Here is a 27,057-nt window from a genome sequence, read left to right as displayed (position 1 = left end):
CATACAATAACTTTTAAGTTCTCTGGAGTAGGAAAGTGAAATTTGTCTCACTGTCTCAGTTGTTTGGATGACCCCTCTCGGGTCTAACTGTGGACCTTTCACAGCTACAGGTTTTATTGTCTCACTTGTGGGAATTAAGACAAAGGAAGGGAGGAAGGGAGGAAGGAAGGAAGGGTAAAAAAGGGAAGAAAAGAAGAAGGTATTAAAAAATAAGAAAAGAAAGGAAGAAGGTGTCGCTTGTGAGAATTAAGACAAAAGGAAGGGAGGAAGAAGGAATTAAAAAAAGGAAGAAAGTAAGAAGGAATAAATAAAAGAAAGAGTTACAAGAAAAAAAATTTCTTAAAAAAAATAATAAAGCCTCCTGCTGGCTTCAAACGGGCCAACCCAGTTCTGCTGGTCTTCCTGGTCTTCCTGGCTGTAGCAGGCTGATGGGGAATTGATTTCGCTTTTCTCATTTTCTGAGCAGCACTTGCCCAGCCTCCGGGCCAGTTCTTCAGTTTGTTGCTAGGCCCCCAGTGCCCTACTTCACCCAGCACAGTCTTTCAATTCCACCAGTTGCACTGTCTGGTTCACCAAGTAGGAGCAATTCACGTATCACCTTCTCACTCTTCACTGTTCCCAATCCTAAGGACTCTCAGAGTCCCTTCAGGCTAGCTCAGTCTCTGCACTCAGTGAAGTCTTTCTGAGGATTGCTGACTCCCTGATCCCTGCAGGTCTCCTCTGTGGGGGCGTCTCTGCTTCCTCTTAGAGAGCCAATGAAGGCCCTGAGGGCAGGGTTGCCACAGTGGCTGCCACTGTGGATGCAGGTGCAGGCCTCCTTTGTTGCTACCCCTGGGGCGCAGGGGTTGGGTGCACGGTGCCTCTGGGTGGAAGGGTAAGGCTCGTTCCCTCCCAGTGGTGAGGGCATGAGCACTCAGAGTCTGCTACTGTGGGACGATGGCATCTACTGCTCCCACAGGTTCAGATGCGCATTCTCCCCAGAGCTTCAGGTGTGACCACAGAGCCTCCCATGAAACCACAGGAGCTCTGTGTGGCTGGGCAGGGATAGAGTGCAGGAGGCTTGGGCAGCTGCTACAGGAGAATTCCCCCAAAAGCCACTCAGTGCCTCTTTTTTCACTTTTTCTATTTAAAAAATTCCTCCTGCTCAAGCCTGCCGCTCCATAGAAGGGCCTGGCCTCTCACACAGCCCAATTCTCCAACCAGACCAGGGACTATCCAGGTCAGGGTCTGTCACCACCCAACTCCCCAGCTGGTGTCCACAGTCTCAGCAGGTACACACAGCCCCTGTGGGTTTGCCATTTAGTGCTTATTCCCCTCCCCACAACTTCAAGCAAGAAGGTATCTCCCAGTGGTGCTCAAACCTTGTTTGGCAGGGAGCCATTGACCTGGCTTTCTCCCAAGAACCCTGAGGCAGACCCAGCCAGCACCAGACCTGGAGCTGTAGCACATTGCATACACTTGCTTTCTCTGTTATATATTAACTGACTATAAAGCTATGGGTTTATTTCTGGACTCTCTACTCTGTTCCATTGATCTATGTGTCTGTTGTTATGCCCGTACCATGCTGTTTTGATTACTATGGTCTTAGAGTATAGTTTCACGTTAGGGAGTGAGTTTCCTCCAAATTTGTTCTTCTTTCTCAGGATTGCTGTTGCTATGGAGGGCCTTTTTGGTTCCATATAAATTTTTAAAATATTTGTTGTAGTTCTGTGAATATGTCATTGAAATTCTGGTAGGATTTGGGTTGAATATATAGATAGCTTTGGGTAATATCAGCATTTTAATGATGTTAATTCTTCCTATCTATGAATATGGTATGTGTTCCCGTTTATTTGTGTCTTCTTCATTTTCTTTCTTCAGTGCCTTATAATTTTCTTAGTACAGGTCTTTTACATCCTCGGTTAGGTTTATTTTCTTATAGCAATCGTGAATGGGATTGTTTTCTTAATTTCCTTTTCTGCTAGTTTGTTATTGGCATGTAAAAATGCAAATGATTTCTGTTTAGTAATTTTGTATCCTGCTACTTTGCTGAATTCATTTAGCAGTTCTAGTAGTTTCGTGGTGGAATCTTTGGGATTTTCTTCATGTAGTGTCATGTCATCTGCAAATAATGACAGTTTTACTTCTTCTTTTCTAATCTGGATGCCTTTTATTTCTTCTTCTTGTCTGAATGCTGTGGCTAGGATTTCCAGTGCTACATTGAATAAGAGAGGTGAAAGTGGATTCCTTGTCTTGTTCCCAATCTTAAGGGGAACACTTGTAGTTTTGCTAGTTGAGTATGATGCTGGCAGTGGGTTTGTCATGTATGGCCTTTATTATGATTAGGTATGTTCCTGCTTATCCCAATATGCTGACAGTTTTTATCATAAATGGATACTAGATTTTATCAAATGCTTTTTCTGCATCTACTGATGTGACCATGTGGTTATTATCCTTCATTCTGTTTATGTGATGAATCACATTTATTGATTTGCCAACATTGCACCAACCCCACTTGGTCATGGTGTATATGTCTGATGCACTGCTGAATTCAGTTTGCTAATTTATTGTTGAGGATTTTAGCAACTATGTTCATCAGGGATATTGGCCTATAATTTTCTTTTTTTGTAGTGTCTTTATCTGGATTTGGAATTAGAATAATGCTAAAATAAGTTTTGGAGCCTTCCCTCCTCTAGAATTTTATTAAATAGTTTGAGAAAAAGAGGTGTTAGTTGTTCTCACAATGTTGGTAAAATACACCTGTGAAACAATCTGGTCCAGGGCTTTCGTTTGTTGGGAGTTTTTTGATTACTGCTGCAATTTCAGTATGTGTCATCTGTCTATTCAGATTTTCTGATTCTTCCTGATTTAGTTTTGGAAGATTGTATGTTTCTTGGAATTTATCCATTCCATCCAGGTTATTTAGTTTGTTGGCATATAGTTGTTCATAACGTTTTCTTATAATCCTTTGCATTTCTTTGGTGTCAGTTGTTATTTCTTCTCTTTCATTTCTGATTTATTTATTTGGGTCCTTTCTCTTTTTTTCTTGATGAGTCTGGTTAAAGGTCTGTCAATCTTGTTTATCCTTTCAAAGTACCAGCACTTTGATTTATTGATATTTTGTATCATTTTTTAAGACTCGATTTTGTTTATTTCTGCTCAGATCTTTATTTTTTCCTTCTTTCTACTCACTTTAGGCTTTGTTTGTCATTCCTTTTCAAGTTCCTTTAAGTATCAAGTTAGATTGTTTACTTCAACTTTTTCTTGTTTTTTTGAGATAGGCTTGTAATGCTATGAATTTCCCTCTTAGGATAGCTTTCCCCATACCCCAGATTTTGGTTCTTTGTGTCCTCATTTTCATTGTTTCAAGGCATCTTTTGATTTCTTCCTTAATCACCTTGTTCACCCATTCACTGTTTAGTAACATGTTATTTAGCTACCATGTGTTTGCATGTTTTTCAGTCTTCTTGTGACTGATTTCCAGTTTCATAGCATTATCATCCAATAAGATGCTTGATATGATTTCAAACTTCTTAAATTTACTGAGACTTGTTTTTTGTCTTAACATGTGGTCTATCCTACGAAACACTCCATGTGCACTTTAAAAGTATGTATATTCTGCTACTTTATGATGAAATGCTGTGAAGATATCAAATAGATACATTTGATCTACTGTGTTATTTAAGGTCACTGTCTCCATGTTGATTTTCTGCCTGGAAGATCTATCCACTGAAGTGAATGTTATAAAATCACCAAGAATGACTGTATTTCTGTCAATCTCTCCCATTATGTCCATCAAGATTGCTTAATATATTTAGGTGTTCCTTTATTGGGTGCATATCTAGTTGGATTGTTCCCTTTATTGTTATATACTGTCTTTCTTTGTCTCTTACTATAGCCTTTGTTTTAAAGTCTGTTGTGTGGGATATAAGTACTGCTACTCCACCTTTTTTTCCTTCTATTTCCATGAAATATCTTCTTCCATCCCTTTACTTTTAGTCTGTGTATCTTTCTATCTGAAATGGGTCTCTTGGAGGTAGCGTGTATATATATGGGTCTTATTTTCTAATCTATTCAGCTAGCCTTTGTCTTTTGGCAGGAGCATTTAAGCTATTTACATTTAAGATGACTATTGATAGATATGTATGTAGTGCCATTTTATTGTTAGACTATTTTCTTCTACTTTATTTTTTCTTTCTCTTTTTCTTCTTCTTCTTAAAGCAAGCTCTTTAACCACATTCTCTGCCTGGGTGTTTTTTTCTTCTATCTTGTCTTCCAAATCACTGCTTCAATCCTCTGCTTCATCTAATCTACAGTTTATTACTCCCAGTGTATTATTTATTTCAGATATTGCATTCTATATTTCTGACTGGTCTTTTTTCATAGTTTGTAAGTCTTTTTTCATATTGTCAAGTATCCTTATAATCATTACTCTAAACTTTCTGTCTAATAAATTGCTTACCTCCATTTCAACTAGTTCTTCTTCTGGAGAATTCTCTCATTCTTTCATATGGGGTCAATTTCTTTGTCTTCCCATTTTGGCTGCTGCTTTGTATTTTCTGCCTTAGTTGTTAAACTAATCAGTGATACAGCTTTTTAAGCTGCAGTCAGCAGCCAGGTTTAAGTACCACAAGGTGGGTGACAGAGTAATTCCTGTGGGTGAAGCTTTTCCTTTCCCTCAGGCTGATGTCACTTGGAGAGGCTGATGCCACTTGGAGAGGAGTGCTCTGCCTGAGCAAGATGGCTTGTGCAGTATGGGGAATGACTGTCTGGGATCCTGGTGTCTGTCCCTTCAGACCTCTCCTCAGATCCACCAACCCCAGACTCTCCTCAAGCATTTCTAGTCCAATATGCCCTCCCTCTGACTGAACTCAGGGTAAGTGGCTACAAACAATAGTTTGTGCATCAGCTCTTTTTAAGAGGCTCTCTGTATCTTTAGCTGTCTCTCCCTGGCAGACAGAAATACTGCTGCTTTTCATAGCTGGATGTTATCTGGGCTCCTTTCTGGCTGTGGTGGGGTAGGCTGGGGTTTAGACACCACACTCCTCGGGGGGAACCCACAGCTACAGAAATATCCCTCCAGCACTTCAGCTACCACCTGTGGGAGCCAGCCCTCTCATGCCTCTTCCACATTCTCTACCAGTCTCACTGTGCTGAAGGCGTTTCTATTGTCTGTCTATATTTATAACGCTTCTCTCTAGATAGTATTCAGTTGGTTATTCAGGATGCTTTCTCTACAATTTAATTGTTGATGTTTTCTGTGCTCGCTTCGGCAGCACATATACTAATTATTGATGTTTTCTTTTAAAAAGCAAAAATAAAATTAAAATTTAATTTAATTTAAATTTAAAATCAAATAAAAAATAAAAATAAATAAAATAATTAAAAATAAATAATTAAAAAATAAAATAAAATACCTTTGCACAGATCGCTACTCAGCAATATACTTTTCCTGGCCTGTCACCTGTTTTTATAAACAAAGGTTTATTGGAACACAGTCATGTCCATTCATTTATATAGTTTGTTTGGCTTTTTTCATGCTACAACGACAGAGGTGGGGAAATGCGATTATCTGCCCCACCAAGCCTAACTATTTATTATCTGACCATTTAAATAAAAAGTCTGCCAAACCTGACCTTACTAAATAATCCACTAACTATTCTCCATACTGTAGCTTGAATAAAAGTTTTAAGAACACAAAGCTGATCATTCTTTTTCAGAGATAAACCCAAATCCCTTAAGGTAACTCCTCTAAATTTTCCAACTCCCTACAGTGCCACTATCCAATTCAACCTTTATGTGACAGTCATTCTATTTTAATCTTTTCAAACTCACCTTGCTCCATTCTTTGGTCTTTCAGAATGTACTATGACCCCCAGTTGGGATAACAACCACTGTTCTCCTAGCTAACCCCAGGTCACTGCTCAGGTTCTCCATGGTAATGTTATTTCCCAGAGAGCCATTCCTGACCCCTCAGGCTGGGATTACATGGTCCTGAATTTCCTCTGTCACTGACACTGTTAAACTCTAATGCACAGTTCATTTTTAGAGCAAATCAAGAGCCATACAGTGCAGAGACAGGGTCTGTAATATAAACTACGATACTTCTCCAGCCAGTGGAGACTAGTATGTACAAGGCATTCATACATTTTTGTTGAAATAAATTTCTCTTTTGCAACATAATTCTGAGAATCCAAAGAACTTCCTCAGTGATTCACCAGAAATAACCAGGTAGATTTAACCAATGAAGATAAATAAGTCATATATACCCATGACAGAACTGATATCAAAATCTGAAAACCTAGGAACCCACAAAAAGACAGTATCTAAGCACACCCTGGGCTTTTTAGTATATCAGCAGAGAAAACCTTGATCTTTAGAAGTTATTGTTCTAGATCATATTTAATGAAAACAACAAAAATAAGGAAAGTAAAATAGGTGTTCTCCCATTACCTGCTCTTCCTTCTCCTTTTCTTTGGTCTTACTTCTATAGACTCTAGCAGAGGTGGCATCCTGGGATGGAATGGCTGAGACCTGATGCAGTGGCATGCTCATCACAGCCTCCTGTCTCGTTGTCTTTACAGAAGACAGAGTCCAGTGGGAGAGTCATTTTGGGCCATGGACTTAAAGCTGAGAGAGAAAGAAGATAAGATATAACTGAGCTAAAACACTTTTCATATTTCCAACAGTGAAATTAGGGTTTTTTATTTAAGTAAGTTACAATGCTTGACATAAATACTTGGTCTTCAAAAATTATAGAAAATGAATGAATGTAAGGGAAATTGTAACATTTTTCTCAAGTGATAAAATATGAGCACCTAAAAGAGGCTGGCAGATCAGGTACGAGGAAAGGATAATCAGATATTAATTTTTAATTGATACTTAGATTTTAAACACAGCAGTGTCATCCTTTGTTATAAGAATATTTTTAAAATGAAACTTTTTTCTGAGTATGTACTCATCCTGATATAAGCAGTGATCTTTCCTTAAAACTGCTGTCCTTGAGTCCATATGATGGTAGGATTAAAGGTTAAGAAGTCTAAAATAAATTTAAGATACCTATGACCTATGCATAACCTTCTAAAAGTCTAGACACTCTAGACCAGTTGTTGGCAAAATTTTCCTGTAAAGGACCATATATGATACTAAATATTTTAGGCATCATGGGTCAGATTTGTTACAACTACTCACTTTTGCTGTTGTAGCATGAAAGAAGCCACAGAAAGTATATAAACAAATGTGAATGGTCATGTTCCAATGAAACTTGACTTACAAAAACAAATGGTAGACTAGATTTGACCCATGGGCCTGCAGTTAACATCTGCTCTAAAGAATTTTTCAAGGAAGATGAATGTCCTCACTGACATTTCTGAGACCATGAAATGGCTGCCCTTAGTCAAAATAATAGTGTTTGAATCAGCTATATTCAATGATCCTTGGCAGCCCAGCTTCTTTTTCTAATTTTCTCCTGCATTCCTCCAAAGTGCCTAGTAATTGGAATGTATGTTTTCTCTCTTCCGCAGCCCCCACTGGGATGTATCAAACTCTTTACAAAACCAATCAAATATAAATTATCCAAATTATCCATAAGGTTTAATGTAGTCATATTTCATGCTGTTCAAATTTTAACAAAGAATAGAAACCTTAAAAGCCCCGCAAAATGCATCTCTAATTTGGGGAATTTCATTAGTTAACCATGTACTAGGGGTGGGATGGTAAGCAGGGAAGGTAAACAGGACCTGATAATCTAAGGTCATATCTGATGAGCAGCTATTTCTTCCACTTCTCCCAAAACTCTGCTCTGGACCAAAGGTAGATGTTTGTGAGGCTGGTCCCACCTCTGACATTGTTACTAACCCAGCGAAGAGCAAAAGGACTCATAAAATAAACTTCCTTCACAAAACTCTGATCAACAAGCAACAGCAACAATAAGAAACTGAAAGGAATCAACATGTATGAGAAAATGAGCTAAAAGAATATAATGTTTTAATCTTGGCTGGGTAGCTGAATTGGTTAGAGCATCATCCTGATATGTCCAGGTTGAGAGTTCAACCCCCAGTCAGAACACATACAAGTATCAACCAATGAAGGCATATATAAGTGGAACAACAAATTAATGTTTTTTTTCTCTTCTTCCCCCTTCCTCTCTCTAAAAATCAATGAATAAAAATTAAAGTAAAGAGTATTCTGTTTTTAAACATCTAGATTTATAATAGGTAGGTGACCACTGATAACTAAAAAACAGGAAAATAAAGTAGGTAGTATTACTGTCTTGAGTCAAAATAAATAATAAATAAAATGGGACTTCCGCCAAGATGGAGGCATAGGTGGAGACGCGGTGCCTTCTCACACAACCAAGTTTAGAGACAACTAAATATTAGCAAAAGAAAACACAGTCAGAAAACAGAAAATTGAACTTTTCGGAAGTCTGTTAACAAGAAATTCTTCACCTGACCGATAAGGGGCGAAACCAGCAGCTGGTGGAGCGGGGTTGCACAGGAATACTCGGTCAGACGGACTCAGGCGCGCGGAATCCAAGCAGACGGTTGGACCGAGCGAGCGACCGCGGGGAAACGGCGCGGGGAAACGGCGAGGGAGCAGGGCTGCAGGTTGACTGTGGTCCCACATTTGTGCGCGGATAGACAAGTGAGGGAGTGGGCGATTGGACGGGGACCCAGCGGGTCCCCGCAGCAAGCGACAAGGAGGCCGCCGCCATTTCCCTGCTCTGACCCCACCTCCACATACAGCATCATAACCCAGCTACTCTGAGTGGCCCAGCCCAGGTGAACCACCTAAGGCTCTGCTCCTCACCCAGCGGCTAGAAACAGCAGAGGGGGCCGCCATTTCCCCGCTCTGACCATGCCCCCACATACAGCGTCACAACCCAGCAACCTGGGAGTCCAAGGCGCCGCTCCTCACACTTAAAAGGGCGTGAACAGACCAAAAATGGCTCAAGAAAATCTCAAAGCCCCAGAGCCTATAAATCTAAGCGATGAAGAAATAGCAAAACTCTCAGATGCACAGTTTAAAACACTGGTCATCAGGATCCTCACAGAACTGGTTGATTTTAGCCACAAATTAGACAAATATATGAAGGCGAAACTAATTGAAATGAATGGAATTGCACAGGAAACCAATAGCAATGAAAAGGAAACTGGGACTCAAATCAATGGAGTGGACCAGAAGAAAGCAAATAATGGCCAAACAGAAAAGAGTCAAGAAGCAAGAATTCAAAGAAATGAGGAGAGTCTTAGGAACCTCCAGGACATCTTTAAACGCTCCAACATCCGAATTATAGGGGTACCAGAAGGGGGAAAGGCACAGCCACCAGTGGAAAACTTATTTGAACAAATAATAAAGGAAAATTTCCCCAATCTGGCAAAGGAAATCGACTTCCAGGAAATCCAGGAAGCTCAGAGAGTCCCAAAGAAGTTGGACCCAAGAAGGAACACACCAAGGCACATTCTCATTACAGTAGCCAAGATTAAAATGAAGGAGAGAATCCTAGAAGCAGCAAGAGCTAAGGGGACAGTCACCTACAAAGGAGTCCCCATCAGACTGTCAGCTGATTTCTCAAAAGAGACCTTACAGGCAAGAAGGGGCTGGAAAGAGGTATTCCAAGTCATGAAATCCAAAGACCTACAACCAAGATTGCTCTATCCAGCAAAACTTTTATTTAGAATGGAAGGACAGATAAAGTGCTTCTCAATAAGATCAAATTCAAGGAGTTCATCATCACCAAGCCCTTATTATATGAAATGTTAAAGGGACTTATCTAAGAAAAAGAAGTTAAAGAAACATGAACAGTGAAAGGACAACAAACTCACAGTTGTTAACAACCACACCTAAAACAAAAGCAAACTAAAAGGACAGCTAGATCAGGAGTGGAAACATAGAAATGAAGATCACATGGAGGGTTAGCAACAGGGGAGTGGGAGGAGGAGAAGGGGGGAGAAGGTACAGAAAATAAGTAGCATAGACAGTAGATAGAAAATAGAAGGGGGGCAAGAATAGCATGGGAAATATAGAATCTAAAGAACTTGAGACACACGGACATAAACTAAAGGGGGGGTAATGGTGGGGACGGGGGGGTAGGGTGGAGGGGAATGATGGGGGGAATAGAACAACTGTAACAGCATAATCGATTTAAAAAATTTAAATAAATAAATAAATAAATAAAATGTTAGCATTTAGATATTAAAGATCACCTACTATATTTCACACCTTTGATAAAGGGGGCACAAGATGGCACACCATACACAAATGGTCTGAATATTTGTGTTCACATACACAAGACAAGAGGCATGTATGTACTGCTGAGTTCTTAACCCTCTGGGAGATTGCGGTAGTCAGTGGTGAGTAGTTTTTCATCACTAATGCATTAAAGTTCTCTCTCACAGATGACAAACTCCATGTGCCCTCTTGGAAGACTTAGTCAAACTAACCATGCCTAGATTCCCACCACATATCCTGCCAGTACCTGTCTTTAGTGCTTACTGCATAATCATCATTATTGTATCACTGCTACAAGACCATGATAAGCCTGGGGAAAACTATTTATGCCAGAGAAACATAAGTGTGGAAAGACTTTTAATTTTCTGCAGATTTGAAAGACCTCCCTCCTTATAGCTCTGAGTAACAGACCTGAAAGCTTGCCTAAAGGAATCCCTCTCCTATTCCAGGCATATTTAGTATAAAAATGGTAATTTTTAAATCCAAACTAAACAGGGATCCAAGACATCTGCAGAGGAGGTAGAAGCTACACACACTCCTCTTGAGAAACTGACTTTACAGCTAAATTACAGAAAATTAACCTGAATGACCAACTGAAGGACAACTGAACAGGGGTATTATATCCAAGGATTTACAGAAGAAGCTACACAAACACTGGTAAGAAGGGTGAAGACACAAAGAGAACTGGTCCATGGCTCCAGGCATGGCAACTGAGAAGCAGGAAGGATATCTCAGCTGTGAAAGTCCTCCTGAGGAGCACAGGGTCTCAGTCCATTTTGGGATCCACACACCAGAGCACCAGGGCCAGGAAGAAAAGCCTGCACAGCCTCTGGCAGTAAAAATCAGTGGGGACTCTGCTGAGAAGAGGAAGGAGTCTGCTAGAATCCCAGGTGCTCTCCTGAAGGGCCACTGTACAGGAGCTCACTCTTGGGCACTCACCCAGGGCTCTGGTAGATGAAAAGCGATGCAGGGCATACAGAAGACGTAAAGAGAAGATCTGGGTGGCCAGGCTCCAGAGAGATTTGCAGGGTCAGATACTGAGGTCCCTTTCCTGAGTCCCTATCCCACAGGATCAGGCTATTATTACAGCACCAGCTGGTGGCAGTGTACTAACATGGTCCTCCGAACACTAGAGACATCACCTGCCAAGGTCGAGTCCAGAACAAAGGACTGCTCGCTGCACCCAACAGAAACCTGAGGTGTGCTTATTTTCTGGAGAAACTAACTATTGGTTTGGCCACAAAGTCTGTTTTTGTTTTTGTTTTTTCCAGAAAATAAAAGATACATTCTTTTCATTTTCACTAATAACTTTATTGATTTGGATATTTTGAGCACGTTGGCTATCTCCCGCTAATCGCTTTTAGTGGGTAGAGGCCAGGAGTGCTACTAAATATCTTCTGATGTACAACACAGCCCCATAGCAAAGAATGATTTGGCCAAAATGTAAGCAGTACTAAGAGACTTCACAAACCACATACAAGTCACAGCACCTTCTTCATACACTGTACAAATCTTTTTGAGTTTCAGATGCATTTTTGCCATTTTTGAAATAGTAAGGCATAATACACCAAAAATATTGCATATTTTCTTCCTTCTTCAATATTAAAGTGGCTGTAAACACTTCACCAATTTTGATACTTTAAAAAAATGCATGCTGATATAAGAGCTGTCACAATACAATCTAACAAAATAGTTTCAAATGAAGGTAAAGACAACTAAGCACTACTAGAGCCACTGTATGGGGAAAAAAAAAAAACTAAACCCAATTTGGCCAACCCAATACATGCAGACTCTCAAGATAGTCATTGACCTGTGTGGCTTTGGAAGGGGGGACCAACCTCTCCCACTCTTGGAGGTTTGACCGGCGCCGCCTCCAATAGAAGACTCCCTTGTCAGGGTGTCTCTGGCAGTGTATTTAAAGGACAGGTGTGGAGCTTGCTCTTCTCCATTAGGCCTACACCACCGCAATGGAGGGCTGCCTTGATCTTTTTCCCCAAGCCCTGGTGGCCCAGTCCTGCTGGGCTCAGCTCCGTGGGGGTAAGGTGGAATAGCTCAGAGCATGACCTCCTCAGGTCATTGATGGGAGCATCAATGTTTCTAACGACATAGCTGCAAAGCTAGGTAGAGATGAGCAGTCCCCCCCACTCCCAAGGGCTCTCACCATCCCCACTGGAGGGCTGCCTTGATCTGTTCCAAGTCCCACAGGACCAGTCCTCCTAGACAAAGTTCTGGCAGAGAAAAGGGAGTGCAGCTCAGAGCCAACACCTTCAGACTGTAGCTCCAACAAGATCTCTGATGGCATGGCTGTGGAGCTACTGGAAAGTGCAAAGCTTGCTCCCATTGTGTGGGTCCATGCCACCCCCAACAAACACTGACTTTGAAATGGTTTTGTAATTGCCACTGGTCCCATCCTGCCGAGTTCAGTTATGCAGAAGAGAACAGAACAACACTCAGAGAGAAGACCTTTGGATATGTATCCCTCAGAAGCTCCAGTCTAGGGCACAAGCTGGCATGGCTACAGAGCTAAAGGGAGGAGTGTAATTTGCCCTCCAGTGGCCCAGCTGGTGCCACCAACAAGGGAAGGATTTCTTAATCTGTTTCCTACATCCTGGTGGCCCCATCCAACCAAGCCTGCTCCTGCAGTAGGGACAACTGGTTGCACCCAACCTGAAAGAGAAGTGTGGTACACTTCTCCTGGGAGAGCTAGAGTTGGAGACTCTAGTAAAAAATGAATAGTAAGGGCCACATGAGTGCCTGACCACACTGCACCCAAGTATGGGACAAACTAGTACCATTCTCCCAACCTGGTCACCCAGTCCTACAGAGCTTGAGCCATGCGGAAGGGTCAGTGGGGCATGGTTAGCTTTGGGCCTAAACTGCAGCCTTTCTTCATAAGACTCTGATAGTACTGGCAACCTGAGGAAAACCCAAAGTACCCAACAGGTGAGCACCAATCTCAGAAAGCCTTGGACTTTTATTGATCTGCCCCCAGCTCAGAACTTCAGGAAGCTGATCCTGATACACAGCCAAACTCCTCCCATACACACCCTGGGCCAGCAGACACAGCTACAAACAGGGAATAGTGTGATAATTCCAGACAGATATCCCAAATGTTGGTTACACACAACATTTGACATTGACTTACTGCATACCTCCGGTCAAGAAGACCTAGGACTAACATAAACAGTGATGGGCTTCAAACCACACCAGAACTCAACCCAACTAGCCACAATAATTGCAGAGCCAAAGAGGGACTCTGGTAGACATCAGACCCTGCAGGAAACAACACTGCCTCAGGGTACAGCCCCTGAATAGCGAATCATACATAGTGAACCAGGTCTATCCTTATAGTTAGCCAGCCTAAGTGTTAACTCTGTCCAGCAATGAGCCAACAGCATTCATGATTCAACTATAACAGGAGAGGACACATAAACCACACAAGAATCATTTCTAAGCACCTAACTTAGGTGATCTAGAAGACTGCATTGCTGAGCCCAATAAAGCACTTATACAAGAAAGCCGTCAAAACAAATTTGGGAGTCCTAGCAGATCAACCTAACAGAGACAAACACAAAATGGCAGACAAAATAAGGATAAAAAGAAACATAACTAAAATAACAAGTGAAATCCCTAGAAAAACAATTAAGTGAAATTAGAGCAACCAAAACACCACAGGCAGAGATATAAACCATAATTGCAAGGATGCTCAAGGACCTTGGAGGAAGAATGTATAATCTCTGAGAACTTAAGCAAGGAGATGGTAAGCATTAAAAAAGGACATAAAAACAAAAACAAACAAAAAAACCCAGACAGAAATGAAGAAAAAAAATAACTGAAATACAGACTTCTGGCTAAGATGTAGCATAGGTAGATACACTTTGCCTCCTTGCACAAACAAAAAAAAAGGACAACAAATTTAAAAACAAAAAATAACCGTAACTGCCAAAAAAATCAAACAGTATGGAAGCTCAACAACCAAGGAGTTAAAGAAGAAACATTCATCCCGATCCAGTTGAAGGGGCAGACATGGGCAGCCAGGGTGGTGAGGACTCACAGCAACATGGTAGCTGGAGGACCAGGGCGGGCAAGGCAGCGGTTGGTGGACCATGCAGGTCAGGGACTGGCAGAGCAGTTAGTCCCATACTTGTGGGCAGATAAACCAGGAGGAACAACTGGGGAGCAGAACAGGGTTCTGCTCAGGGTTCTCCCAGGGTTCCAGAGCAGGGAAATAAAGCTTCAAAACTGCTCACTATAAAAATCTATGGGGGTTGAGGCTGCAGGAGAACCTCCCATCCTCACAGGAGAGTTTATAGGAGAGAACCATGGGGTCCTAGAATGTACACAAATCCACCCACCAGAAATTAGCACGAGAAGAGCCCAATTTGCTTGTGGTTAGCAGGTGAAGTGACTGAAAACTGACAAGAACCATGCAAACAGCACTGTTCCCTCTAGGATATCTACCCCCACACAGTGCCACAACACAGCAACATGGCTTGCCCTGCCCTGGTGAATACCTAAGGCTCCACCCCTTACTATGTAACATGCCTGCCAAAACTATACAGCCCAAATGAAAGAATGGATAAAAGCTCCAGAAAAAATATAAGTGATGAAGAGATAGCCAACCAATCATATGCAGAGATCAAAACACTGATAATCAGGATGCTCACAGAAATGGTTTTGAGTGTGGCCGCAAAATAGACAAAAAAGTAAAGGCTACGAGAAGTGAAATAAAGGAAAATGTACAGGGAACCAACAGTGACAGGAAGGAAACCAGGGCTCAAATCAACGGTTTGGAGCAAAAGGGAGAAATAAACATTCAACCAAGGCAAACTGAACAAACAAGAATTCAACAAAATGAGGAAAACCTTCAAGACAACTTTAAATGCCCCAACATTCAAATCATAGGGGTGCCAGAAGCCAAAGAGTAAGAGCAAGATATTGTAAAGTTATCTGAAAATATAATGAAGGACAACTTCCCCAATCTGGCAAAGGAAATAGAGCTCCAGGAAGTACAGGAAGCTCAGCGAGTCCCAAAGAAGTTGAACCCAAGGAAGTACACCCAAAGGTACATCATAATTATATTACCCAAGATTAAACATGAGGAGAGAATTTTAAAAGAGGAAAGAGAAAAGGAGACAGTTACCTACAAAGGAGTTCCCATAACACTATCAGCTGATTTCTCAAAAGAAACCTTATAGGCAAGAACTATTCAAAGTCATAAAAGGCAAGGACCTACATCCAAGATTACTCTATCCAGCAAAGTTATCATTTAGAATGAAAGGGCAGATAAAGCTTCCCAGACAAGGTCAAGTTAAAGGGGTTCGTGATCACCAACCTCTTATTGTATGAACTATTAAAGGAAACTTATGTAAGATAAAGAAGATGAACAAAATTACGAACAGTAAAATGACAAGAAACTCACACCTATCAACAACCGAAATTAAAATAATAAAAACAAAAACGAACTAAGGAAACACCTAAAACAGGAATAGATTCATAGAAAGACAGATCACATGGGGGATTATCAGCTGGGAGAGATGGGGGAGAACAGTGCAAAAGGTATAAGGGAATAAGAATTATAAATGGTAGCTACAAAATAGATGGGGGGTGGGGGGCATTAAGAACAGTATGGGAAGTGAAGAAGCCAAAGAACTTGTATGTATGACTCATGGAATGAGCTAAGATGGGAGGATGATGTTGGGAGGGGCAGGTACAGGGCAGAAGGGAATAAAGGGGAGAAAAAAATGGGACAACTATAATAGCATAACCAATAAAATATATTCTAAAAAATAAATGAAAGAATACACTAAAAGAAAAAAACAGCAGGATATATGAAGCAAAGGATCAAATCAGCAATTTATAGAACAACACAGCAGTAAGCCCTGAAGCAGAGTGTCAAAATAAAAAAAGAATTTTAACAAATGAGGGAATCTAAGGAGTTCTGGGAAAACAACAAGCATAACAACATACACATAATAAAGGTCCTAAAACCAGAAGAGTGACCAAGGAATAGTGAGCCTGACTGAAAAAATTACAGCTGAAACTTCCCTAACCTGGTGAAGAAAGAAAACACAAGTTCAGGACTACCAATCAATATAAACCCAAAGGGCCCACACCAAGCCACATCATATTAAAATGCCGAAGGTTAAAGATAAAGAATCTGAAAGGCAGCAAGAGAGAAACAATTACTTAAAAGGAGCTCTCAAAAGGTTCTCTGCTGCTTTGTCAAAAGAAACAGTTTAGGCAAGAAGGCATATGCATGAAATATTCTAAATGATCAAAAGCATGGACCTACAACAAAGACTGCTCTATTCAGCAAAGGTTTCATTTAAAATTCAAGGCAAAACAGAGAAACCCTACAGCTGGGAGTTCATCTACTATGCATTCATGAGGCAAAATGGCAGAGGAGCAAAAGGAAGCCACACTAACCTTCTCCCAGGACCAATCTGGATTTACACCTAAATTGTGGAGAAATCACTCAGAACAAACAACTGAACAACAGTGAGAGAGAACACTTATAACCTCAGAGAAACACAAGAATCGGCTTCAGCACTAAATGACTGCACCCTCACACCAGAATACAATATGTGGTGGGTGGAATGATCCTCAGTCAACCAGGTGGAGGGAAGGACCCACCAAAGAAAGACCCAACAACAATCAAACCCCAATTAAATTCAGAGAGCCAAAATAAACAGAATCCCAAGACCATCAAGTTCAGGAGACCAAAGAGATTACACAATTAAATCTCACAGGTCTCGTATTATAAAAGCACAAACCACAAAGCAGGGAGTGAGAACAGATCAATTTAAGAAGCAGAGGCTAAGAAGAAGAGTCTCACAAAAAATGGGAAGAAAAAGAAACCCCAAATGGAAAAAAAAAAGGAGGAATCCTCAGAATGCTAAATAAAATAAAGGCAAGTCAACTATCAGATACTGAGTTTAAAGCAATAGTTATGAGGAAGTTCAATGAGCTCACTGAGAATTATCAAAACTACAGGGGAAATATGTGGAACTTTGCATAAACTTTATCAACATGAAAAAGAAAAAATTACCAACAGGAGCCAAGAGAAAATGGAGAATACAATTTCTGAATGAAAGAATTACAGCAGAAGGAATCAAAAGTTGGCTGGATGAAGCAGAAGATCCAATCAACAAGCTGGAGGGCAAGGTAGAAAAGAAATTCCCAGAAACAGCAAGAAAAGGAAAAAAGACTAAAAAAGAATGAAGAGTACTTACAGGAAATGTAGGACAACATTAAATGTAATAATATCCTTATAATAGGAATACCAGAAGGAGAAGGAGAAGAGCAAGGGATAGAAAACCTATTTGAAAAAGTAATGATGGAAAACTTCCCTAATTTGATGAGAATAAAAAGTCATACAAACCCAGGAATCACAAATGGTCCCAATTAACAGGAACCTAAAGAGGCCTATTCAAAGACACATCATAGTCAAAATGGCAAAATTCTAAGACAAAGAGAGAATCTTAAAGGCAACATGGGGCAAAAAAGAAGTAACATACAAGGGAGCCCTCCTAAGACTGTCAGGTGACTTCTCAACGGAAACGTTACAAGTCAGAAGGGAATGGCAAAAAATATTCCAAATAATGAAAAGCAACAACCTGCAATCAAGACTACTCTATCCAGCAAGAATCTCAATTAAAATAAAAGGTGAAATAAAGAGTTTTCCAGGCAAAAGAAGGCTGAAAGAATGTGTATCCCCCAAACCAGCACTGTATGACATGTTTAAGAGACTACATTAAGAAAAGAAAGAAAAAGAGTGATAGAGAGAAGAATACAGCTATGAAGGAAGTGAAATGACAATAAGTACCTATCAATAATAACCTTAAATGTAAATGGATCAAATGACCCAGGCATATGCTGCCTACAACAGACCTACCTCACAACAAAAGGCCTACGCAGACTGTGTAGGGTTGGAGTGAAGGGTTGGAAACAAATATTCTAAGCAAATAGACAGGAAAAAATGGCCAGGGTAGCATAACTCAAAAAATAATAGTCTCAAAATAATAGTCTTTAAAACATACACAGAACGACACTTCATAATCCTCAAGGGAAGAATCCATTAAGAGGACATAAACATTATAAATATACATGCACCAAACATAGAACCCAAACATGTAAGGAAAATCTAGGAAGACCTCAAGAAAGATATTGACAGCAATATATATATATTGTGTGTATATATATATATATATATATTGACAGCAATATATATATATATATATATATATACACACACACACACACACACACATACATACTAAGGGATTTTAACACTGCACTGTCAAAAAGGGATAGCTCTTCCAAACAATATATCAAATATGATACTGTAGATTGATCAATGTCCTAGATCAAATGGACTTACCCAATGTATAGAGAACCTTTCATTCCGAAGGAGCAAAATTCACTTTCTTCTCAAAGGCACATGGAATGTTCTCAGAGACTGACCACATGACAGGACACAAAACAAGCTACTAGAAATTCAAGAAATTATATCAGGCATCTTCTCAGACCACAAGGGCCTGAAACTGGAAACCAACCACAAGGAAAAAACTCTAAAACACACAAATTCATGGAGATTGAACAGCATGCTATTGAACAATTAATGGGTTAAGAATGAGATCAAACAAGAAATCAAAAAGTGTCTGGAACCAGAAGAAAATGAATTCACTCACAACAGTCCAAAACTTATGGGATACAGTGAAGGCAATCCTCAGAGGGATGTTCATAGCAATACAGGTATACATAAACAGAAAGAAAACTTTCAAATAAACAACCTAATCCTATATCTACAAGAACTTGAGAAACAACAACAAACAAGGCCCAGAGTGAGTAGAAACTGGGAATAACCAAGATCAGAGCAGAACTAAACAACACAGAGACTAAAATAATAATTCTAAGGATCAATAAATCCAGGAGCTGGTTCTTTCTAAAGATAAACAAAATTGACAAGCCTTTAAGCAGATACATCAAGAAAAAAAAGAGAAACCAAATTTAAAAACTCAGAAATGAAAGGGGACAGACTACAACTCATACCACAAACACACAAAGAGTTTTAAGAAATTACTATGAATAAACTATATGCCCAAAAATTTGACAACCTGGGTGAACTGCACAAATTTCTAGAAAAATACGATCTTCCAAAGCTGAACGAAGCAGCAGAAAGCCTGAACACACCAATAACAGCTGACAAAATAAAAGCAGTAATCAAAAAACTCCCAGCACACAAAACACCTTGATGGGATGGTATCATGGGACAACTTTACAAAACATTTAAGGAACAGCTAAGCCCCATTCTTATTAGACAATTCTAAAAAATCCAAGAAGGGGGAAGACTCCCAAGTATTTTTTATGTACCCAGCATCATCTTAATTCCAAAACCAGGTAAACACACAGCAAAGAAAAAAAAAAACCTACAAGCCAATATCACTGATGAACATAGATGCTAAAATCCTCAACAAATAATTGGCAAACCACATCCACCAATACACTAAAAAGATTATACACCGTGATCAAGTGGGATTCATCCCAGGGATGGAACAAGGATAGTACAATATCCGGAAGTCAAAAAACATAATACCTCATATAAACAAAAAGAAAAGACAAATATCACAAAATTGTATCATGGATACAGAAAAAGCATTTGATAACGTACAGCTTCTGTTTATCAGTTTCTGATAAAAGCACGCAGTAAAGTGAGAGTAGAAGCGTACTTCAACATAATAAAGGCCATATACAAGAAACCTACACCAATGGGGGGAAAACTAAAATCTTTCCTACTAAGATCAGAAACAAGACAAAGATGTCCACTTTCACCACTTCTATTCAACATAGTATTGGAAGTCCTAACCACAGCGATCAGACAAGAAAAAGAAATAAAAGGCACCCACATTGGAAAGGAAGAAGCAGAAGTGTCACTATTTGCAGATATGTGAGTGTACATGGAAAACCCTACAAACTTTACCAAAAAACTATTCGACCTAATAAGTGAATTTGGAAAAGTAGCAGGATACAAAGTCAATAAGCAGAAATCAAAGGCTTTTTTTTTACACCAACAATGAAATATTTGAAACAGAAGTCAGGAACAATTCCCATTTGCCAGAGCAACAAGAAAAATAAAGTACCTAGTAATGAATCTAGCCAAGGAGGTAAAAAACCTGTACTCAGAAAACTATACAACACTGAAGAAATTAAGGAAGACGTAAATAAATGAAAGCATGCACTGTGTTTGTGGATTGGAAGAATTAACATCACAATGGCCATACTTCCCAAACCAATTCATAGACTCAACACAATTCCTTCACTGACATTGAAGGACACACTTCACAGACACTGAACGAATGTTTCAAAAATTTATATGGAACCATCAACAACCCTAAACAGCTGCAGCAATTATGAGAAAGAAGAATGAAATATGAGGAATCACGATACCTGATATTAAACTATATCACAAGGCCTCTGTAATCAAAACAGCCTGGTACTGGCATTAAAAACAGACACACACATCAATGGAACAGAAGAGAACTCAGAGATAAACCCAAGTCTCTATGGTCAATTACTATTCGACAAAGGGGGCAGCAACATAAAATAAAGTAAAAATAGCCTCTTCAATAAGTGGTGTTGGGAGATCTGGACAGCTACATGCAAAAAAATGGAACTCAACCACCACCTTACACCATAAAGAAACATAAACCCAAGATGGACAAAAGAATTAAATATAAGTCATAGTCATGACATAATAAAAGTCCTAGGAAGGAAAATCTCAGATATCCCACATAGCAACATTTTCACCGATATGTCCCCTAGAGCAAGTGACATAAAGGAAAGTATAAACAAATGGGACTTCTCAAAATAAAAAAACTTCTGCACAGCTAAAGCAAAGAGTATTAAAGTGAAAAGAGAACCACTGTATGCGAAAACAATTCTCCAATGATACCTCGGACAAGGGTTTGATCTCCAAAATATATAAAAAACACATATAACTCTACTCCAGGAAGACAACCCAATTTAAAAATGGGCAAAAGACCTGAACAAACACTTCTCCAAGAAGGACATACAAAAGGCACACAGACATATGAAAGGATGCTCATCATCGCTAGCCATCAGAGAGATGCAAATTAAAACCACAATGAGATACCTTTTAAGACTGGTGAGAATGGCCAATATAAACAAATCAACAAACAACAAATACTGGTGAGGTTGTAGAGAAAAGGGAACACTAGTATACTGTTCAGAATGCAGATTGGTGCAGCCACTGTGGGACACAGTATGGAATCTCCTCAGAAAACTAAAAATAGAACTGCCTTTTTACTTGGCCATTCCACTTCCAGGAGTATACCCTAAAGAATCCTGAAACACCAATCCAAAAGAGCCTATGCACCGCAATGTTCATAGCAGCATAATTAACAATAGCCAAGTGCTGGAAGCAACCTAAGTGCCCATCAGTAAATGAGTGGATTAAAAAACTATGGTACATTTACATGATTGAATACTACACAGCAGAAAGAAAGAAGGAGCTCCTATCCTTCCCAACAGCATGGATCATAACGGAAAGCATTGTGCTGAGTGAAATAAGCCAGGCAATGAAAGACAAATATCATATGATCTCACCTATAAGTGGAACTTAGTCAACAAAGCAAACAAGTAATCAAAATATAACCAGAGATACTGAAATAAAGAACAAACTGACAGTCAACAGTGGGGAGGTGGGAGGGGACAATGGGTGGAAAAGGGGTAAGGGTTGTCAGGAACACATATAAAGGACACATCCAAAGGTAGGTAGGATCAAGGGTGGGAGGTAGGTATAGGTTTGGTGGGTGGGACTGGTGGAGTGAAATTGGAGACAACTGTACTTGAAAAACAATTTTAACAAGTAAAATAAGAAAACTGAAGCAAAAGAGCGAGTTTCCCGTCAAAAATACAACTAAAAAAAAAAAAACCACACTAAGAGAGTTCATTACCACAAAACCAGTAATGCAATTAATGCCAGAAGGCCTGCTTTCAAAAAAATTTTTTTGGAGAGAAACATAACTATAAAGAATAAAATGGTAATATCCCTGGGTGGTGTGGCTGATTGGATTGACTGCTAACCTAAAAACCAAAGGGTCACAGGTTTGATTCCCAGTCAGGACACATGCCTGGGTTGTGAGCTAAGTCTCCTACAGCAGGCACAAGAGAGGCAAGCACACATAGATGCTACTCTCCTCTCTCTCTCCCTCCCTTCCCCTTCTCTAAATACAAACACAAATAACTAAAATCTTTTTTAAAAAGACTGATATGGTAATAAGTGGTATCAATAACCTTAAATGTAAATGGATTCAGTGCTCCAATCAAAAGACATGGGGTAGCAAAATGAATAAGAAAACATGACCCATACATACGTAGTCTACAAGACATCCATCTCAGAACAAAAGAAACACAGACTGAAAATGAAGTGATGGAAAAAGTATTCCATGCAAATGGACCAAAAAAACCAACAAAAAAGCATGCTGGTATAGTAATACTTATACAGACAAAAATGGTCTTCAAAACAAACACCATAACAAGAGACAAAAAGGGTCACTAATAATACTAAAGGATCCACCAAACAAAAGGATATAACCCTTGTAAACATATAAGTACACAAAAATAGGAGCACCTAAATATATAAAGAAAATCTTGGTGAACATTAAGGGAAAGATCAACAGCAACACAGTTACAGTAGGGGATTCTAATACCCCACTGACTACAATGGATAGTTCTTCAAGACAAAAAAATCAAGGCAACAGCAACCTTAAATGACTTGACACACTGGACTGGATAATATACATTTTTTCTTTTCTTTTTTTTAAATTAAGTAATTTATTTATTTAACTTTAGAAGGGAAGGGAAGGAGAGAAGGAGAGAGATATCAATGTATGGTTGCTTCTGGTGCATCCATCCCCTGCTGGGTACTGTTCCCTGCTGGGAACTGGCCTGCAACCCAGGCATGTGCCCTGACGGGGAATCAAACCGTGATCTTTTGGTTCACAGGCCCATGCTCAAACCACTGAGCTACACCAGCCAGGAATATACATTTTTTCAATGCACATCCAACATTCACAAAGATAGACCACATGTATGAATCATAGTAAGCCTTAAATTCAAAAAGGTTGAAATCATATCAAGCAATGAATGATATGAAACTACAAACTCACTGCAATAAAAAAAACTAAAATACATTAAAATATATGGAGGCTAAATAGCATGTTATTAAACAATAAATGGGTTAACAATGAGATCAAGGAAGAAATCAAAAGTTACCTGACAAAAAATGAAAATAAATACACAACAACCCCAAAGTCCCCTATGGGATAAAGTGAAAGCAAGAAAAATCTCAAATAAACTATCTAGCCCTACATCTAAAAAAATTAGCAAAAGAAAGCAAAGCCCAGAGTAGGGAATAAAAAGAAAATAATAGAGATCAAAGCAGAAACAAATGTCATAGAGACAAAAAATAAAAAAAGAATTAATGAAACCAAGAGGTGGTTCTTTGAAACAATGAACAAGATTGACAGACCTTTAACCAGAATCATCAAGAAAAAAAGAGAGGACCCAAATTAAAAAATCAGATATGAAAGAGGAGAAGTAACAACCGACGCAAAAGAAATACAAAGGATTGTAAGAAAACTATGAACAACTATATGCTAACCACTTGGACAACCTGGGCAAGATGGGTAAATTCTTATAAACACACAATCTTCCAAAAACTAAATCAGGAAGAATCAGAAAACCAGAACAGACCTATTACAACTGATAAAAATAAAGAAATAATCAAAAACATCCTAGTGAACAAAAACCTTGGATTGAGTAGCTTTGCAGGCAAATTTTACCAAACATCCAAAGCAGAACTAACACCTACCCTATTCCAAAAAATTCAAGAGGAGGGAAGATATCTAAGTTCTCTTTATGAGGCAAGCATTATCCTTATTCCCAAACCAGATAAAGACACTACGAAGAAAGAAAAGTACAGATCAATATCCCTGATGAACATAGATGCTAAAACCCTCTACAAAATATTAGCAAACAGGATCCAGCAAAATATTAAAAAGATCATGCACCATAATCAATTGTAATTTATTCTGGGGATATCAGATTGGTATAATATTCATAAACCAATAAATGTGATACATCATATAAACAAAATAAGAGGATAAAATCACATGAAATTATCATTAGATGCAGAAAAGGCATTTGATAAAATCCAGTACCACTTCATGATAAAAACTCCCAGCATAGTGGGAATAGAGGGAACACACCTAAACATAATAAAGGCCACATATTATAAACCCACAGCTAACATCATATTCAATGGGCCAAAACTAACAGCATTTCCCTTAACATTAGGAACAAGACATGGATGTCGACTTTCACAACTCGTATTCAATATAGTACTGGATGTACTAGCCACAGCAATCATATATAGGATCAAAAGGGACATAGACTGAAAGTAAAGGGATAAAAAAAGTACGTTTCTTGAAAAGTAATAAAACTGGGGTAGCAATACCTATACCAAACAAACAGACTTTAAAACAAACTGTATATAACAAGAGACAAAGAAGAACTCAACAATTCCACTTTTGGATAAAACCCAAAACATTAAATTGAAAAGATATGTACATTCATACATTCAACTGCAGCATTATTTACAACAGCCAAGATGTGGAAGAAACCTAAGCATCTATCGATAGGTGAATGGGTAAAGAAGTTGTGTTGCGACCATTCAAGGCCAAACGGGTTCACTCTGGACTCAGGCAGATGGAAAAAAATTTGCAGAGCAATCAGAATGTCTGACATGCCTTTTATTCAAGGGTGGGGTGATCCACGTACACTATGCTGCAAGCCGTGTGTCACACTGTGTGTCTCTGCATGTCACCAGCCACATGTTGCACCAGCAGGGGTCCCAACTCCCTCATATACTACATGCACATGGAGTTAGGAGGGTGACAAGATATGATACAACAGAACTTTATTGTATGCACAAGGGCCCACTAGAGGTTATGGGAACAGTTTATCCAACCCAATCTCAAGGATATGGGAACATGCTTATCTAAATTACCCAGATATCTGGGTGAGGGAGTCAGAATGACTCCATTTCCCTACAGAAGTGTTGCATATAAACAATAAATTTGACTCAACCATAAAAAAGAATGAAATCTTGCCATCTGTAACAACAGACCTCGAGGGTATGCAGCTGAATGAAATAAGTCGGACACAGAAAGACAAGTGCCAGGTGATTTCACTTATATGTGGAATCTAAAAAACAAAATAAATGAACAAGCAGAACAAAAACATACTCATAGATAAAAGGAACATTCTGATAGATGCCAGATGGGAGTAGAGTAGAGGGGATGGGTGGAAAATCTGAAAGAATTAAGAAGTACAAATTGGTAGACACAAAACAATCATGGGAATGTAAAGTATAGCATAGGGAATACAGTCAATGATACTGTAATAACTATGTATAGTGTCATGGGTACTAGATTTGTCAGGGTAATCACTTAGTAAGTTATGTAAAACCTAGTTACTGGGTTGTACATCTGAAATTAATGTAATATTGTACATTAACTATAAATGAAAAATAAAAAATCATTTAAAGTAAAAAAGTGAGACAATAGGACACAATTTTTTTTTGCAAATCATCTAACTGATAAGACATTTGCATCTAGAACATATAAAGGACTGTTACAACTCAATACTAAAAAGACAACCCAATGTAAAGTGGATTGCTCAACATCATTAGCCAATAGAAGAATGTAAAACAAAACCATGAGATGCCACTTTAATTATGGATAATTAGGACAGTTAAGTGTTGGCAAGAATGTGGAGAAATTGAAATCCTCCTTCACCAATGGTGGGAATGTATGTAGTTACTTTGAAAGTCTGGCTCTCCCTCAAAATATTAGAGAGTTACCATATGACCCAGTTATTTCATTCCTAGGTATATACACACCCAAATAAATTGAAAGTGTATGCCCACATAAAAATATATACATGGATGTTCACAGCCAGAAAGAAAAATAACTCAAATGTCAATAAAAAGAATGAATAAAATTTATGGATATAATAGAATATTATTCAGTAATAAAAAGAATAAAATACAAATATATGCTACGACATGGATAAACCTTGAAAACATAATACTAAGTGAAAGAAGAACCACACATCATATGATAATATTTGCATAAAATGCCCAGAATAGGCAAATTTATAGAGACGGAAAGTAGATAGTAGTTGCCAAAGGTTGGGGTATGGACAGGGTTGGGAAGTAATGGCTAACAGGATTTCTTTTTAGGGAAATGAAAATGTTCTGATCTGTCCAAGATGGCGAAGGAGGAGGACGGAGGGGATTCCATTTCCTTGTACCCATGGCAGAAAATCCTGGCCGATCTATGGAGGAACAGTGCAAACAGCCCACAGTTCCCCAGCATATATGACAATAAGGGACCAGAAATCGTGACGGTCACGTAAGATCCAGACTGTAGGGAGTGGCTGCGGTAGAGTCCCTCAGGGACCGGAGCAAAAACAGGAGCAGCAGGGGCTTCAGCCGGTGCACAGCCCGGAGCCCAGTGCCCAGTGGGCCTTGGTCGGCACCCAGCGCTCAGGACTGGCTCCCCGTGCATCTCCCGCAAACTCCTTGGGAGCCCCAGGCAGAAGAGTCCTTGGGAGAGAGCTGGGAGAGACTTGTTTGCTAGACTTCACAGAGAGGGTACTAAGGACAAAAGGCCGAGATCAACCACGGACTCTGTGGTCGCCAGCCCGGGAGAACTGAGAGGTACAGTGTGGGGCTCTGACTCCAATAGTCACCGC

General features: G+C 39.4%; 1 protein-coding gene across 14 annotated transcripts in view; it reads right to left on the bottom strand.

The window, feature by feature from the left end:
* MARCHF8 (membrane associated ring-CH-type finger 8) overlaps window positions 1–27,057 on the bottom strand; it is a 168,219-nt gene that overhangs the window by 61,921 nt on the left and 79,241 nt on the right. For 10 of the 14 annotated variants that reach the window (XM_037127462.2, XM_037127475.2, XM_037127463.2 and 7 more), the window contains one exon: window positions 6,433–6,609. The exons of 2 other annotated variants lie outside the window; for them this stretch is intronic. In XM_037127462.2, coding sequence (XP_036983357.2) covers window positions 6,433–6,534 — 102 coding nt within the window. In that variant the 5' untranslated portion in view covers window positions 6,535–6,609. Of the gene's footprint in view, window positions 1–5,396; window positions 5,444–6,432; window positions 6,610–27,057 lie in introns of those variants that run through there. 2 more of the 14 variants (XM_053667367.1, XM_037127472.2) reach the window with 2 other exon arrangements.

This window comes from Artibeus jamaicensis, unplaced genomic scaffold (genome assembly GCF_021234435.1).
Source record: "Artibeus jamaicensis isolate MK-2021 breed Jamaican fruit bat unplaced genomic scaffold, CSHL_Jam_final contig_468, whole genome shotgun sequence".
Lineage (NCBI taxonomy): Eukaryota > Metazoa > Chordata > Mammalia > Chiroptera > Phyllostomidae > Artibeus > Artibeus jamaicensis.
Note: the sequence above shows the minus strand (reverse complement) of the source record. Positions and strands in the feature narration are given on the sequence as shown.